The sequence below is a fragment of the Mauremys mutica genome, chromosome 12 (assembly GCF_020497125.1).
Source record: "Mauremys mutica isolate MM-2020 ecotype Southern chromosome 12, ASM2049712v1, whole genome shotgun sequence".
Taxonomy (NCBI): domain Eukaryota; kingdom Metazoa; phylum Chordata; order Testudines; family Geoemydidae; genus Mauremys; species Mauremys mutica.
The window spans coordinates 5981008-5994919 of record NC_059083.1 but is presented as its reverse complement, the minus strand read 5'-3'; the positions used below and the strand labels follow the sequence as shown (position 1 = coordinate 5994919).

The 13912-nt window shown below is 47.9% G+C and overlaps 1 protein-coding gene across 1 annotated transcript; it reads right to left on the bottom strand.

Moving 5' to 3' along the window:
• Positions 1-5724: 5724 nt before the first annotated feature.
• LOC123345836 (killer cell lectin-like receptor subfamily F member 1) lies at positions 5725-13132 on the bottom strand. Its single transcript, XM_044982894.1, has 6 exons — positions 13057-13132; positions 11808-11894; positions 10076-10246; positions 9087-9241; positions 6649-6761; positions 5725-5868 (listed from the first exon to the last, which is right to left on the bottom strand). The coding sequence occupies exons 1-6, from the start codon at positions 13130-13132 to the stop codon at positions 5745-5747; spliced, it is 726 nt and encodes a 241-aa protein (XP_044838829.1). The 3' UTR covers positions 5725-5744.
• Between the last annotated feature and the right edge of the window lie 780 nt (positions 13133-13912).

The following is a 13912-nucleotide window of genomic DNA, read 5'->3' as shown; positions in this document are numbered from 1 at the left end:
CCATAAATCTCAAGTAGGGAGACCCAAGGACTCCCAAGAAAAGCTTAAAACCCAACTAAAAAGGACAAAAAGGAAATTGACTCTTTCCCGTAACCCCGCTGGCCAGCAGATATTCCTCTACCCATCAAGACCCCTTCAGGAGGCAAAGCCCCTCTGGAGTATCCCCTCCGCCCCTCCTGACGATCTTATAGACCTGTTCCTAGAACGCAGGCAGTTTGCTGCTCCAGCACAGCCTATGCAAGCAGCTGCTGGAGCACCTCACCCAGACGGAACTGGAAGACCCAAAGAGTCTGTTCTGCCACTGGAAATTTTACCTGTACTGAAAATTATTCCCGTAACTAATTATTTATCCTGTACCCTATTGCAATATACCCCTTCCTTTGCCATTGATGCTTCTCTGCCCTTTGTGAAGGTGTTTGGCCAACAGATGTGGTATAATACTTCGCAGAGGAGAGATGTGTTAGGACATCGGTGGACTGTAATTAATGCTACATTAGGGACCATGAAATTTACACTGTCCTTATCCAGTTTTTAAATTACCTCTACATATCCAAATTGCTCTAAAGGAGCTGCCGTTTGGCTAGCTCAGCAAAAGACCTGGATTTCCCCTAAAAAGAGAAGAGACTTGGCTGGACACCTATGGGATGGTGCAAATGGCGTAGCTGCAATCTGGAGTATCCATAAAGGCCGGCAACATGAAAAGTAATTAGGACAGTTGGAAAAAGCCACAGGTCTTATTCCTGGAGCACAATTGACCCAAGTCCAGGCTGGTGTTGGTGAATTACATGTTGTTTCTGCCTTTAGTCCAATGACTCGCAAGCTGCCGGCAGAGATGGTATTAAGTACCAGCAAGTCTGGGAAGGCATTGCAGTGGGATCTGGCTTGTTCAGAAGTTCGGGATTTTCTGAGTGACCAGCTCACGGCCATTCAGAGCAATCTGAAACATCGGGGGTGGCCTACTGCCCTTACAGACTCTTCGGAAGTACCATCTAATCTGTGGTTATGAAAACATACTTGGAAATTTTCTGGGTGGGAGTGCAGACGTTCACAGTGCTCCTTCCAAGCATACAGACTGGTAGGAGGGATGTGGGCTCCCACATGCCAGGTCCATAAGGAGGATACATATGGAATTGAGTAATTCACCAAGACATTTGGGAAATTAAACAAACCGGTATGCCTAACCAATTTATAGTCAGTGCTTCTGAAATAACGCCTGATATCTGGATAGGAATAAAAAATCAGTGGACACTCTGGTCATTAAAACCCCCACACCTTCAGTGTACACGTAAACTGAAGCCAGGAGAAGTTGTCTCAATTTATAACAGCATTTGTTGAGAGGGTGTAAAACAAGAAACTACCATGACAGGACACCTTATCTTTAAAGCTAATAACAGCTGTGTGTTTGTCAAGGCTACCATTTTGCAGAATGTACATTTAAATCTTACCACTTCTGCAGGAAGCCATATCATATATTGGCCTGCAGATAGAATTTGGCAATCGGCCCTTCAACCTCAAATACCCTTTATTTGAAGTACCCTAGTACCTGACCGCTTCCCAAATCTGCTTTCAATTTTACCAAAAGTCCAAAAAATTTCCAGCCTACAGGGACAAATACCCATCCTCCAAAATATCTATCAAATTGAAAAAAAATACTTTTCATGCCGCCCATAGAGTATCTACATTATGTACTAAACCTGATGCAGTGTGTTTTGTGACTAAAGCTATTCAACAATCTCAACCTCACTATTGTGTTAACATAGGAATGTTAGTGTTTTTATTGTTTAGTGTAGGACTATGTTATTGTTGCTGTAATAAATGTGTGTATCATTGCCTGCCCGGCTCTAGACCTGTTAAGCTTAATGTAAAAGAAAAAGTAGCGTTAACGGTTGTCAATGAACTTTATACTAACAGATGGCCAGGAACAGTAATGAACGTTTATAAAAAAAAAAATGCAGGTAGAGGGTGTAAGCTAAGGTGATGCCGAAGAGGCAACAAAGGAGGGATTGTAAAGGAAAATTTAGAGGGGGCCCTTAGGACTCTGGTCAAGTTTACAGGCCTAAAGAGTTGACCGAGCCTGTTTTTGTATGGAAAATCCCCAAAGCAGAGCAATGGCTTTGTGTGTTGTAGCAGGGAGGATCCTTGCTCCTGCCCTGAAGGGATTAAAAATAGCCCTGGGAAGGGGCGGTGGCTGGAGAAAGCAGCCTTTAGGCTGGGCTGACTGGGGGAAGTGGCTGCAGCTGGGGCCACATGCCCCAAACTGAGCAACAGGGCCTTATAAAAAGGCCAGGGACGCCAGAAGCCCAAGGAGTCTCTCTCTAGCTGTAGAGCTGGACCTGGCTGCAGGGAGCTGGACACAGGGTACCTGATGGGAGCAGGGCTGGGGAAAGGCTGAGGAGCTGGGGAGCTCCAGCCTGGAAAGCCCCAGGCTGTGGCCTAGCACAAGGCCAACAGGTACTGGGGGTTGCAGAGGCAGCCCAGGGGTAGGCCAAGGCAGCAGGTCCAAACCCTCCTTGCCAGTGCTGAGTGGCTGATACTGCAGCCTGCCCCGGGGCATGGGGCTAGACAATGACTGGCAGTGGTCATACACTGAGGTGAGGTGGGGATAGAGGGTGGGGGTTCCTGGGGAGGGGAGACCCTGAGAGAAAGGGGTTACTGACAGGGGGTACTGACAGCACCCCATGTGAAAGGGCACCGGGTCCAGAGAGGGCCCCGGGGGCCAGAGCACAGGTGTCCTCATTTTGGGCCACACGGGACCCCTAGGTCATCTAGCCTGAAATCCGGTACAATGCAATATCCAGAGACGTGCCGATAGTGGAGGGAGCAGAGCGAGGGCGGCGGCTTCGGCAGACATTACTGAGCATGCTCAGTTATCAGATCATAAGAACGGCCATAGTGGGTCAGACTAAAGGTCCATCTAGCCCAATGTCCCGTCTTCCAACAGTGGCCAGTGCCAGGTGCTTCAGAGGGAAAGAACGGAACCGGTAACCATCCAGTGATCCAGCCCCAGTCTGTGTGAGCATGCTCAGTACAAACCGAGCAGCAAATCTGGGGATGGGGGCACGTAACCCCGCATGCCCCCACCCATGCATCATCTCTGGTAATATCTTTTATTGGATCTGTTGGGGAGAGAGACAAGCCTTTGAGGTCCACCGAGCTCTGCTGCCTGTCTGGGAAAGGTCCTCAGAGTGTCACAGCTCAAAACAAGGTGGAAGAGATGGTGAAGCATAAGAAGTTACCAAGAAACCACTCCAAATAACACAGGCCAGAGAATCTCACGCTGTTACCCCTGTACTGAGCCCAGTGACTTGTGTCTGACTAAAAGCCTCTTTCCGAAAAGCAGCAAGAGATGGAGCATCTACCACTTCCCTTGGGGGTTTCTTCCAATGATTAATCACCCTCACATGTGCCTTGTTTCTAACTGGGATTTGGCTCTTGTTCTGCCTTTCTTGGCTACGTTAAAGCACCTTCAGTGCCCAGTATTTTCTCCCCATGAAGATATTCAGTTAGTATCTATTTAATGCCAGGTTCAGCCTGTTAGAGCCAGTCAGGAAACGGAGGAGGAGGGATTCTGAGGAATAATTTTGACAACAATGAAAAAAAATCTATTAGCAGAGTTTTCCGAGGAGAACTGAAGACTGGTTTTCTTAGCGCAAAACCAAAACTTTCAAGAAATGTGACCATTTAAAAAAGGTTGGCATAACGATGACACCGTAACCTCATAGCTTAGATGCAACCTATGCCAGTGCATGGAGTTTTTCCATTGTAGGAACTCCACACTGTGAGGTTAGCTACACTGATGGATGCATTCTTCCGTCGTCTTCGCTATGTCTGCAATAATGGTTCGGCTGGAATAGCTGTGTCAGTCAGGGATGTGTGCTCGTCAGAAGAATGGCCACACTGGGTCAGACCAAAGGCCCATCTAGCCTCAGTATCCTGTTGTCTGACAGGGCCCAGTGCCAGATGCTTCAGAGGGAATGAACAGAACAGGGCAATTTAGTGAATGATCCATCCCGTCGTCCAGTCCCAGCTTCTGGCAGTCAGAGCTAGGGACACCCAGAGCACGGGGTTGCATCCCGGACCATCTTGGCTATGGAGAGACCTATCCACCATGAGATTATCTCATTCTAGTTTTTCACACCTCTTAACTGATGTAGCTACACCAGCCTGAATTTATGAGCTAGTTTACACTAGTGGGTTCGAGTAGAGGTGGGGATAGAAATCAGGATAGAAATTTCCCCATCGCTAAATCCTATGTAAAGTGCTTTGAGCCCTATAGCTAGAAATTAGCCTGAAATGCAAGGAGATGACTGTCCAGTGGTGTTGTTCCTAAATCTGTTAAATCGCTCTCTCCGTGAACAAAAGAGGAATCGAACTGGGGATAGTGACCAGGCGCTGGCTTCAGGAGTTCCAGTCATTGCACAGACTAAAAAGGTTAAATACATCATAGCTGCTTCTGTTTACACACCAGTATGGTTGTGTATTTCATTACAACGCTGGCCATGCTCCCTCCATTGGTGCAGAGTCAGACCCTGCCCCCTAGGGGTGACAAGCAGATAAAACAGTGAACGAATCCTGCAGGTGATTCGCTCCAGTGGAGGTAAAGCTGAATTGTCCTGCTCTGAGTTTTGTGCTATACAATGTGCTTAGTGAATTTTCTTGTCACTTTAGCATGTGGCTGGGGGTGGGGAGGAGGGGAAGGGATGGAGAAATGGAACGACATTTGCTGGGGTTTGAAATGACACTACTATAAATACATCTTTTTAAAAAATGTTTGGCCTAAATTTTTTTTTCCAGGGAAGAACAGCTTTTCAACCAAATCAAACATGTTCCCAGCAATTTTTTGCCTTGGTCAACACTTTCTGGCTTTTCATTGAAACGACAGAAAACAAAAGCCAGTTTCCCACAAAAATTGTTTTTTTTCCCCTTGAAAGAGTGGAAATCAGACATTTTTTGGAAAACTTTTCCATTTTCAATAAAAATGTTCAATTTTCTACCACAAAGAAAGTTCAGATTCAAGAGAATCAATTTTTTTTTCTGAAAATGGAAAACATTTTTACAGAAGAAAAATTCTGTTCCTGAGCAGGGACTGTCTCTCGCTGTGTGTCTGTGCAGCACCCGGCACAATGGGGCCCTGATCTCAGCTGGGGCAGGGACTGTCTCTCCCTGTGTGTCTGTGCAGCGCCTGGCACAACAGGGCCCTGATCTCAGCTGGGGCAGGGACTGTCTCTCCCTGTGTGTCTGTGCAGCGCCTGGCACAACAGGGCCCTGATCTCAGCTGGGGCAGGGACTGTCTCTCCCTGTGTGTCTGTGCAGCGCCCGGCACAACGGGGCCCTGATCTCAGCTGGGGCAGGGGCTGCCTTTCCCTGTGTGTCTGTGCAGCGCCCGGCACGACGGGGCCCTGATCTCAGCTGGGGCCTCTAGGTGTTACCATCATGTATACAATAATGTCCCAGGAATCTTTTAATACTCTGAAGACAATATTAGAAGCACTGTGAAAAAAATTATAGATTTATTTATCTTTTAAATAATCAAAGGGCCAGATTCCCAGCTGGTGTGAACTGGCCGTAACTCCATTGCAGGCAATTGGCCCAGACCCGCAATGGGTGTAAATCAGCATTGCGCCATTCACTTTATAGGCATTACCCGGATTTACGCTGCTTGAGGCTTTGTTAGCTGAAACAGAGATGAGAACCCAGGATGTTCTGCATTCCATATATGCAGACAGAGTCCCCAATCCAGCCATTTAAATGAGCACAGCTTCCTTTTGGCAAATCCATTTATATTGAGTGTTGCAGATTTCAGACTTGATCTGACTCTTCTTGACTGCAGCACAGCTGTTCTCTTCCGCAGGACCCGAAACCGTAAACCTGTGAGAGGAGTGAAGGAGACAGTCACAATCAGTGGGTTTAGAGGTGGAGAAAAGCAGCTTTTCTCCTTCCTTCCAGCATGCTGGGGTTCCAGCGTCATCTCTAGTCCTTCCCCAGATAGGCTAATACATGAAACAAGTTGATATGTTAAGCCCAGACCTGGTGGAGAGGTGCACAAACTGCACATGGTACAGAAACTTGCAGCAAAGTGATTGATCAGAGTGCTAGTGCAGAGAGGCCAATCTTTAGAACGGATGCAAATGTTCCGTTTTTGAAACTTACATGAAAAGTTGAGTCAATGTCAAATTTCAGTGAAAAAATGGGCAAGTTTTGATGAATTTTAAGTGGCTTTCTGATCTAGTTTTTGGACCAACTATGGAGGCAGTTGGGACTTTCTCAGTTTTGAAACTTAACAGCTTTTGAATTCTGAAATCTCAGATGTTGACAAAAAACAAGAAAAGATTGAAAAAAATCCCGTTTCTCCCCATTTTGTAACTAGCTGTGCCCAGGAGTGTGGGGCCGAGCAAACAGAGACCCGGATCCTGCAAACCTTTATGCACTTGCTTTGATTTCCTGCCATGCATACTGCCATTCACTTCAATGAGACTTACCCCAGGTGTGTCTGCAGGATTGAGGCCCTTACACTGTAAGATGTAATGGATGAAATCCTTGCCCCATGGAGGTCAACAGCAGATTTGCCATTGACTTTAATGGGGCCCAGGGTTTCACACTACGTATTTATTGCAGATTCATGTCAAATACTAATCAGGAAACACTCACAGCGTTTGATTTAACGGGGAACCATCCACCCAGGTCCACTTCCTCCCTGCGGAGGTGATGTTGAGTCCAATCCACACCGGACTTTGATTTCCTGTAAGATTCTGTGTGAACTCCTGTGAAATGGGCACGGGGTCAGAGAGAACAGAACATGGTGGAATTCTCTGGCTCCTTTGCTCACGATGCAAATGAGACCTGATCTCTAGTTTGGGTTTTGATCATTAATATCAGTGACAAATCAGGACTAGCTGAACGCCAATTGAAAGTGCTGTAAACATAACAAATAACTTACACTACTAATTAACAACGGAGTCAGACCTGTTCCCTCCATCATGATTTTGATGAATTTTGTTTAAAATTTTCAATGAACTTCAGTAAATATTCTCAAGTTTTTTGAATGAAAATTTGTTTAAAATTTTTTTGTGCTGGCTTTTTTAACACAGCTCTAATGAATAATTAGTAACGTTTCAGCCCTGGGCAAACTCTCCACTGTTATCCAGCTACTGCACCTCTTTCCATATAGGGCATGATTCTGTACTGAGTGACCAAACCCTGTGCAACGTTGTTATAAAGCTGTCACCCAACTGCCCCACCCCAGAGGTAGCCGCATCCCAGTGATAGCAGAACAATCCCTGTCTCCAGTTTGCACTTCATCATTTTAAGACTGTAAAATGCTTTGGGATCTACTATTAATGTATTTATTTCAATATATTTAGGCCTGGAAAGATTAGATTTTTATCAGTAAATGACTTCACCGTACACACACAACCTCATGAAAAAATATTTCCATGGATGATGATAAAAATTTACAGAGAGGTAAAGTAAGAAAAACCCTGGTTGAGAAGTTACAAGGTGATTTAAGGATTCTTACTTTGTATATTTTGGTGGTTACAAAACTTGACTATTTTGAATCTCAACAGCTACTGTCATAAAATAGTTATGGTCAGACCTCCCTGCCCAGTGTCTGACCTCGCCCCAATGATTTCCCACAACTATGAACATTTAAATACATAAAAATTGATAACAAATGCTTAAAACTCATAATTTTACACAACTGAAAATTGTGATAGATACTTTTTAAAAATGCTTTAGAATAAACAGATAATGTCTCTCAAAATTATTTAAAAATATATAAGCCTAAATCTATATTTGTATGGAGTTTTGTCTATTATCTAGGTTTTTATATTTGGTCTCTGTGATATCACTGCACCTAATGTTAATCCAGCTAGAGTTCAGGATAATGTTCTCAGAAAGTAAAGGTAATATTTACAATAAAGCCAGTGGAAAATTTTCAGTCAAAACGTATTTTTTTCAGTGGAATTTTCCTCCTCCTTGTTTAAGAACATAAGATCGGCCATACTGGGTCAGATCAATGGTCCATCTAGCCCAGTATCTCATCTTCCAACACTGGCCAATGCCAGATGCTTCTGGTGTTTGGAAGTTAAGGGACGCCCACAGCTTCTTGACTAATAGTCATCGCTGGACCTATCCTCCATGAATTTACCTAATTCTTTTTTGAACCCAGTTATACGTTTGACCTTCACAACATCCTCAGGCAAGGAGTTCCACAGGTTGACTGTGCATTGTATGAAGAAATACTTCCTTTTGTTTGCTGTAAACCTGCTGCCTATTAATTTCATTGGGTGACCCCTAGTTCTTGTGATAGGAGAAGGAGTAAATAACACTTCTTTATTCGGTTTCTCTGCATGATTTTATAGACCTCTATCATATACATCCTCAGTTGTCTCTTTTCTACACAGAACAATGTCAGTCTTTTTAATCTCTCCTTTTATGGAAGCTGGTTCATACCCTTAAGCTTTTCCATTGACCATCTCTGAACCTTTTCCAATTTTAATATATCTTTTTTTGAGATGAGGCAACCAGAACTGCATGCAGTATTCAAGATGTGGGCATACCATGGATTTACATAGTGGTATTATAATATTTTCTGTTTTATTATCTAACACTTTCCTAATGGTTCCTATCACGCTGTTATCTTTTGTGACTGCCGCTGCACATTGCATGGATGTTTTCAGAGAAATATCCACAGTGACTGCAAGATCGCTCTCTTGAGTGGTAACAGCTGATTTAGAACAAAATATTTCCTTTTGCCTCTCTGAAGTTGAGGACATTTTGAAAAGTTCCCTTTTTTCTGCTGAGAATATGGAATAAATGGAAAAATATCATTATTCATCCCATCGGATTCAGTGGTCAAAAAAAGGGGGGTGAGAAAAGTTTGAAGTTTTAAAAAGAAGTTTGGTTTCCAAAAATCAAAGTGAACATCTCATTTCACTCTCAAATTTTCCAGTGAAAAATAGAAAAATTGTGAATGAAAATTTTGCTTTCAAAAGTTTGTTAATAGACATAAGAGGAGGGATTCTTGACCTGCGCTCATTAACAAGGACACAAATATGTTAGGTGAAGTTTAGCACGTTCTTTACCAGCTCCTCCCGGTCCTGGATCACGAGCAGGTGAGATCTCCTCCGTGAGCAGTCATCACGGCCCCAGCTCCAGTACTGATTCTCTTCCGCCAGCCAGTAGCACTTGTCCCTGTGCGGCACCCAGTGCCTGGGGCAGAGTTTGCACCCGGAGCCCTCTGGAGGGGGAAACGAAACAAAGACGTCGTTCAGGGGGTTGATTGTTCTGAACAGGGCTGACCCCCGCTACAGAGATACTGGAGACTTCACACTCTGTGTCATGCAGGCCGGACGGAAATACAAAAGGGTGCTCTGCCTCGATGACACTGATACCCCAGTCTGCCGCTAGGGGGTGCTGTGCTGCTGGGAGTAGGTAGGGGACTCAATAAGGGGTCTCCTCTCTACACCGTTAATGCTGGCCCCTGTGTGGCACTAGGGGGTGCTGCAAGGAACAGTGTGGGGGGCTCAGTAGGGGGCGCTCTCCCCTGGCAGTCAGGGCTGACCCCAGTGCCCCAGCATGGCACTAGAGGGCGCTGTGCTGCCAGATGTTTCATCTCTCTCAGGACGTCAAACCAAGGTCCTAACCCCTCCTAGTAACGAGAGATCCCCTAGCAGGTTCCCCATGAGCTGGAAAGGTTAACCCCGATCTCCTGGCTTAATCCAACCTCAGGTGATTCCATTTTGCCTCCAAAAATCCCCCCCTGGAAACTTCAGCTGGATGATGAATCCTTCACTCCCTGGCCTAAACCTGTGCACTGTTGAGGAGATGTCGCCACCCACCCCAGAGGTGGCTGCATTTCAGTGCTGGGTGGCTTGATCCCCACAGGCAGTTTGGCAGGTACTTTGGGCCTGAAATGCTCCGAGTAGGAGATTATTATCCTGTGTCATGATGACGCTAGTTCAGCTTAGACCTTCCCGGGCTGGTCACTAGATGTTGCTGCTTCAAAACCACAGCTGTTTCTCGACATCCCCAAAGTGCACAGCAGCTCAGAGGCAGCGGGAGCTGAGGTTACCTGCTGAGCTGCTCTGCGGCAGCCCACACAGACTCTGTCTCAGGTGAGAGCGGAAATCCTGCAGGCTGTAGCTGCATTCTGTTCCATTTCCTGATCTCTGGGCATCGCCAACATCCTCTGCGCCACGCGAGGCCAGCATGGTCTGATGTTCCTGGGAGTAGCCCTGGAAACCTTCCAAAGAGTATCTGCATTAATGGGAGTTAGGAACCAACCTGGCAGTGTCTGAGTGGGACACCGCATGGAAGGACACAGCTCAGATGCAGGGGACTTTTTGAGCAGGGGGTTGGACTAGATACCTCCTGAGGTCTCTTCCAACCCTGATAGTCTATGATTCTATGACTCAAGGGCAGACGGGGATGCGGGGGGATCTGGATTCCCCAACACATGGCACAAGTTGCAAGCCAACGGGGTTTCACAGTGAGGAATTGTCACATCCCTATAGAAAATTCCATGTTCAATCTTTTCTATTGCAGGCAAATTCTGCACCCACGTCCCCGTCCTGCTCCGATTGCTGCCATTGACAAAACGTGCCACCAGCTCTAGTGGAAGCATCGACACTGCTCAGGCAAACCTGCCCCGATAGCCAGGAATCGTTCATGGCTGTAGCAGCCACCTCCCGCAAGAGGGTTGTTGTGAAGAGCTGGGAAGTTTGCACCTCTGTGCTAGACAAGTCCGTAGTTAACTTGGGCTCCCCTGCTGCCTGGATGTGGAATTGCAAAGCAACAGAGCTGGGCAAAAATTTTGAAGTTGTTTCCATTTTTGCAGGGTACAAAATGGACCCAATTTTCAAATTTTTATGAAATGTTTGTTCCTTGTAGTTTCTCTACAAGGGGTTGAGGGGCAAAGGTCTTCCTTTGTTTTCGCTGGGGTATTCTGTATTTTGGGATTTTTTTGTTACTCATTTTTTTTTGGTTGGTTAATTTTTTCTCCTTTGTTTTTAGATATTTGGGGGGAGATTTGGAGAGGGTCAAGGTTTTTTTTGTTTGTTTACTTAATTTTTTGAGAGAGGGTTGATTTGTGTTTTGTGGAGGAGTTGCTCGGAGGCTTTTGGTTTTTTTCATTCTATCGATTTGAAAGTGTTTTTAAAGGGCTTTTGTGGTTTTATTTTAATTTGCCATTTTGTATTTTGGTGCTTCTGTTTTTCTTTTTTCCCATATATTTCATTCCCCATCTTTCCCTTTTTGCACGTCATTTCCAAAAAGAAACAGGGATTTTTTAAAAAAAGGGGGGGAGTATTGAGAAATTATATTAAAAAGGAAAATAAGGAAAAAGTGATAAACAATAAAAGAAAAAATTCCAAAAATATTTTGATAAAAAGTTTTGCCAAAAGTTTCAGTTTAGAAAACAGGCCATTTTTCTATTAAAATACTTATTTCCTGGAAACATGTAAACCAGAGAGCACCAACACCAATCCTGCTGGGTGCTGCATTAACCGACCGAGAAGTGAAGTATGTGGAACACGCCCCTGTCAGAGTGAAAAATCTCACCCCTGGATGCTCTGAGTCTCTCACCAGCGTTGATGGCTGGATCCGGTGTATGGGACACTTCCCCAGGCCGTGACGCGGGCGTGCGACCAGTGATTACAGGGGACGCTGGGGGAGTACAGATCACACAGGGCCCGATCCTGCGTTCCTCAGGCAAAACTCGAGGCGGGGGTGTGGGGCGCACCAGATTGGGGGTAATCTCTAGGCCCAGAGACTGGGACGCAGGGAGTCTGTTCCCAGGCACTTACCCACACGGCTCAGCACGATCACAGCCAAGGTCAGAGTGACCCACCCGGCGCCCAGCGCCACTAAGTAGTGTCTGTGCCTGCAGGGAGCTGGAACAGAGAGACGTGGGGACGCAGGGTCGGCAGCTGCGGGGGGAGGATCATGGTGGTTTATTTCACTGCTAGCATTAGAGGCAGATCCTCAGCTGCTGTCAACCGACCATGCTCCACAGATACACATTTCCTAGCCTAAAACACTCCTTGCCAGATCACAGTTGCTGTCAACCAGCTGTAGCCCCACTGCAGTCCATGGGACCAGATCCCAGCTGAGAGAAATACTCCGAGTGCATTGACTTCGAGAGAATTTCTCCTGATTTACACCACGTGCAGATCTGCCTCTTTTAAATTGCAGGGGGGAAACAAATCCCATTATTACAACAATGAGAGACCCCAGCTGAGATCAGGGCCCCATCGTGCCGGGCGCTGCCCAGACACACAGCGAGAGACAGTCCCTGCCCCAGCTGAGATCAGGGCCCCGTTGTGCCGGGCGCTGCACAGACACAGGGAGAGACAGTCCCTGCCCCAGCTGAGATCAGGGCCCCATTGTGTCGGGAACTGCACAGACACACAGGGAGAGACAGTCCCTACCCCTGGCCTTGCACAAACTGGCTAGATGAAGGAAGGATCTTTACCCCCATTTTACAGATATGGATCTGGAGTCCTGAGAAATGAAGAGACTTGGCCCAAGGTCACCCGGGGTGTGTGGCTCAGCCAGAAAGGCACCTGTAAGTCCTGGCCTTGTGCTCTAACCACTAATCTTCCCTTCCACACACACAGCTGCTCATCGGCCATGAACTCAGGCTAGTTCTGCAGTCCCCACAAACAGCACCCCAAGTCTCACACCTCTGGATCCCAGGATCCTGCAGCCCTGACTCCTGGGAGTGATCCCGCTAATTTCAATAGTGAGAGCTGGTGGGAGGAGTGGGATCTAGTGGGTAGAATTGGAGGAGCCGGGGGGGGCTGCGTTTTATCCCACCTCTGGGGGAGGTGTGGGGTGCAGTGGGTTAGAGCAGGGAGGGCTGGGGGGCAGGAGCTCAGAGGGGAGCTGGGATCAGTAGGATCAAACCCCATAATATCCCAGCTCCATACAGACCCTCCTGCCCCCTCACCCTGCGACCCCCCCTTGGGGTGGCAGCCCAGCCCTGCCCCTGCTGCTGGGACACAGATCCCATGGTGGGGAGGGAAGACGCGGGGAGGGGGTTACAGTCACTACCTTGGTTCCCAGCTGCAGACAGGCTGCCCTCGTGGGGCCGGGGGGCCAGCCCCATGTCGCCCTCCTCATCCTGCATCGTCCCCAGGCAGAGCAGCAATCGAGCTCCCCCGACAGCAGTGGTGGGGCAGGGCTGCCTTTCTGCTGGAGCCGAAGTGTCCACACCTCTGAGAGGGGCCCAAGTGTGAGACTACACAGGAAACTGAGTCACTGCCCCGGACACGTGTGGGCGGCAGGGGGCCGGTCAGCCCCACCGGCCTCAGCTCCGCCCCCCTGCTCGGAAGGATACTGCTCAGCCACACCAGCGCTCCCAGCCAGCCACGGATGCCCCACCCCCCTTCAGCTGCAGCCGCCCTGATACCGGGGTGAGGGGCACAGTCTGTCTAGGGGCTTATCTGGGGTCGTCACTAAAGCCTCTGAGCCCATCCCCCCACAGCAATGGCCTGCGCCTCTGCCACCCAGGGAGGGATCCTCGGCCCCGTTACACAGCAGCGGGGCAGATTGTCTCACGGCAGCCCCCCCACATCCCGAAATCTGCCCTGTCCGAGTCCTGCGCCTTTCAGAAACCTCCTTACGGTGGAGCGGAGGGTTGCTGGTGCCCCCAAAGCCTGACCGTGCTCAGTGCAGCTGCCCCCACAAGGGTGTTAACGTGGCCAGGAAAGCAATGCCCAGACCTCCAAAGGTTGGAGGGTGTAACCAGGCGTCCCGTGTGGCCCCGAGCCCAGGGCCCCAGCTCCTGTGGGCCATTAGCGCCTCAGCCTGCGGCGAGCCTGAGCCAGTCACCCTGACAGGTGTGAGCTGCCCCGAGCGGAACTGAGCCAGCAACGCTGCCTGAGTCTGCCGAGAGCCTGAGCCAGTG

Coding starts and splice junctions, on each gene's coding strand:
- LOC123345836 (XM_044982894.1), bottom strand. CDS start 13,132: ATGCAGGATGAGGAGGGCGACATGGGGCTGGCCCCCCGGCCCCACGAG. Junction 11,895..13,056: donor GTCTGCAGCTGGGAACCAAG/GTAGTGACTGTA, acceptor TCTCTGTTCCAG/CTCCCTGCAGGCACAGACAC. Junction 10,247..11,807: donor GATCGTGCTGAGCCGTGTGG/GTAAGTGCCTGG, acceptor ACTCTTTGGAAG/GTTTCCAGGGCTACTCCCAG.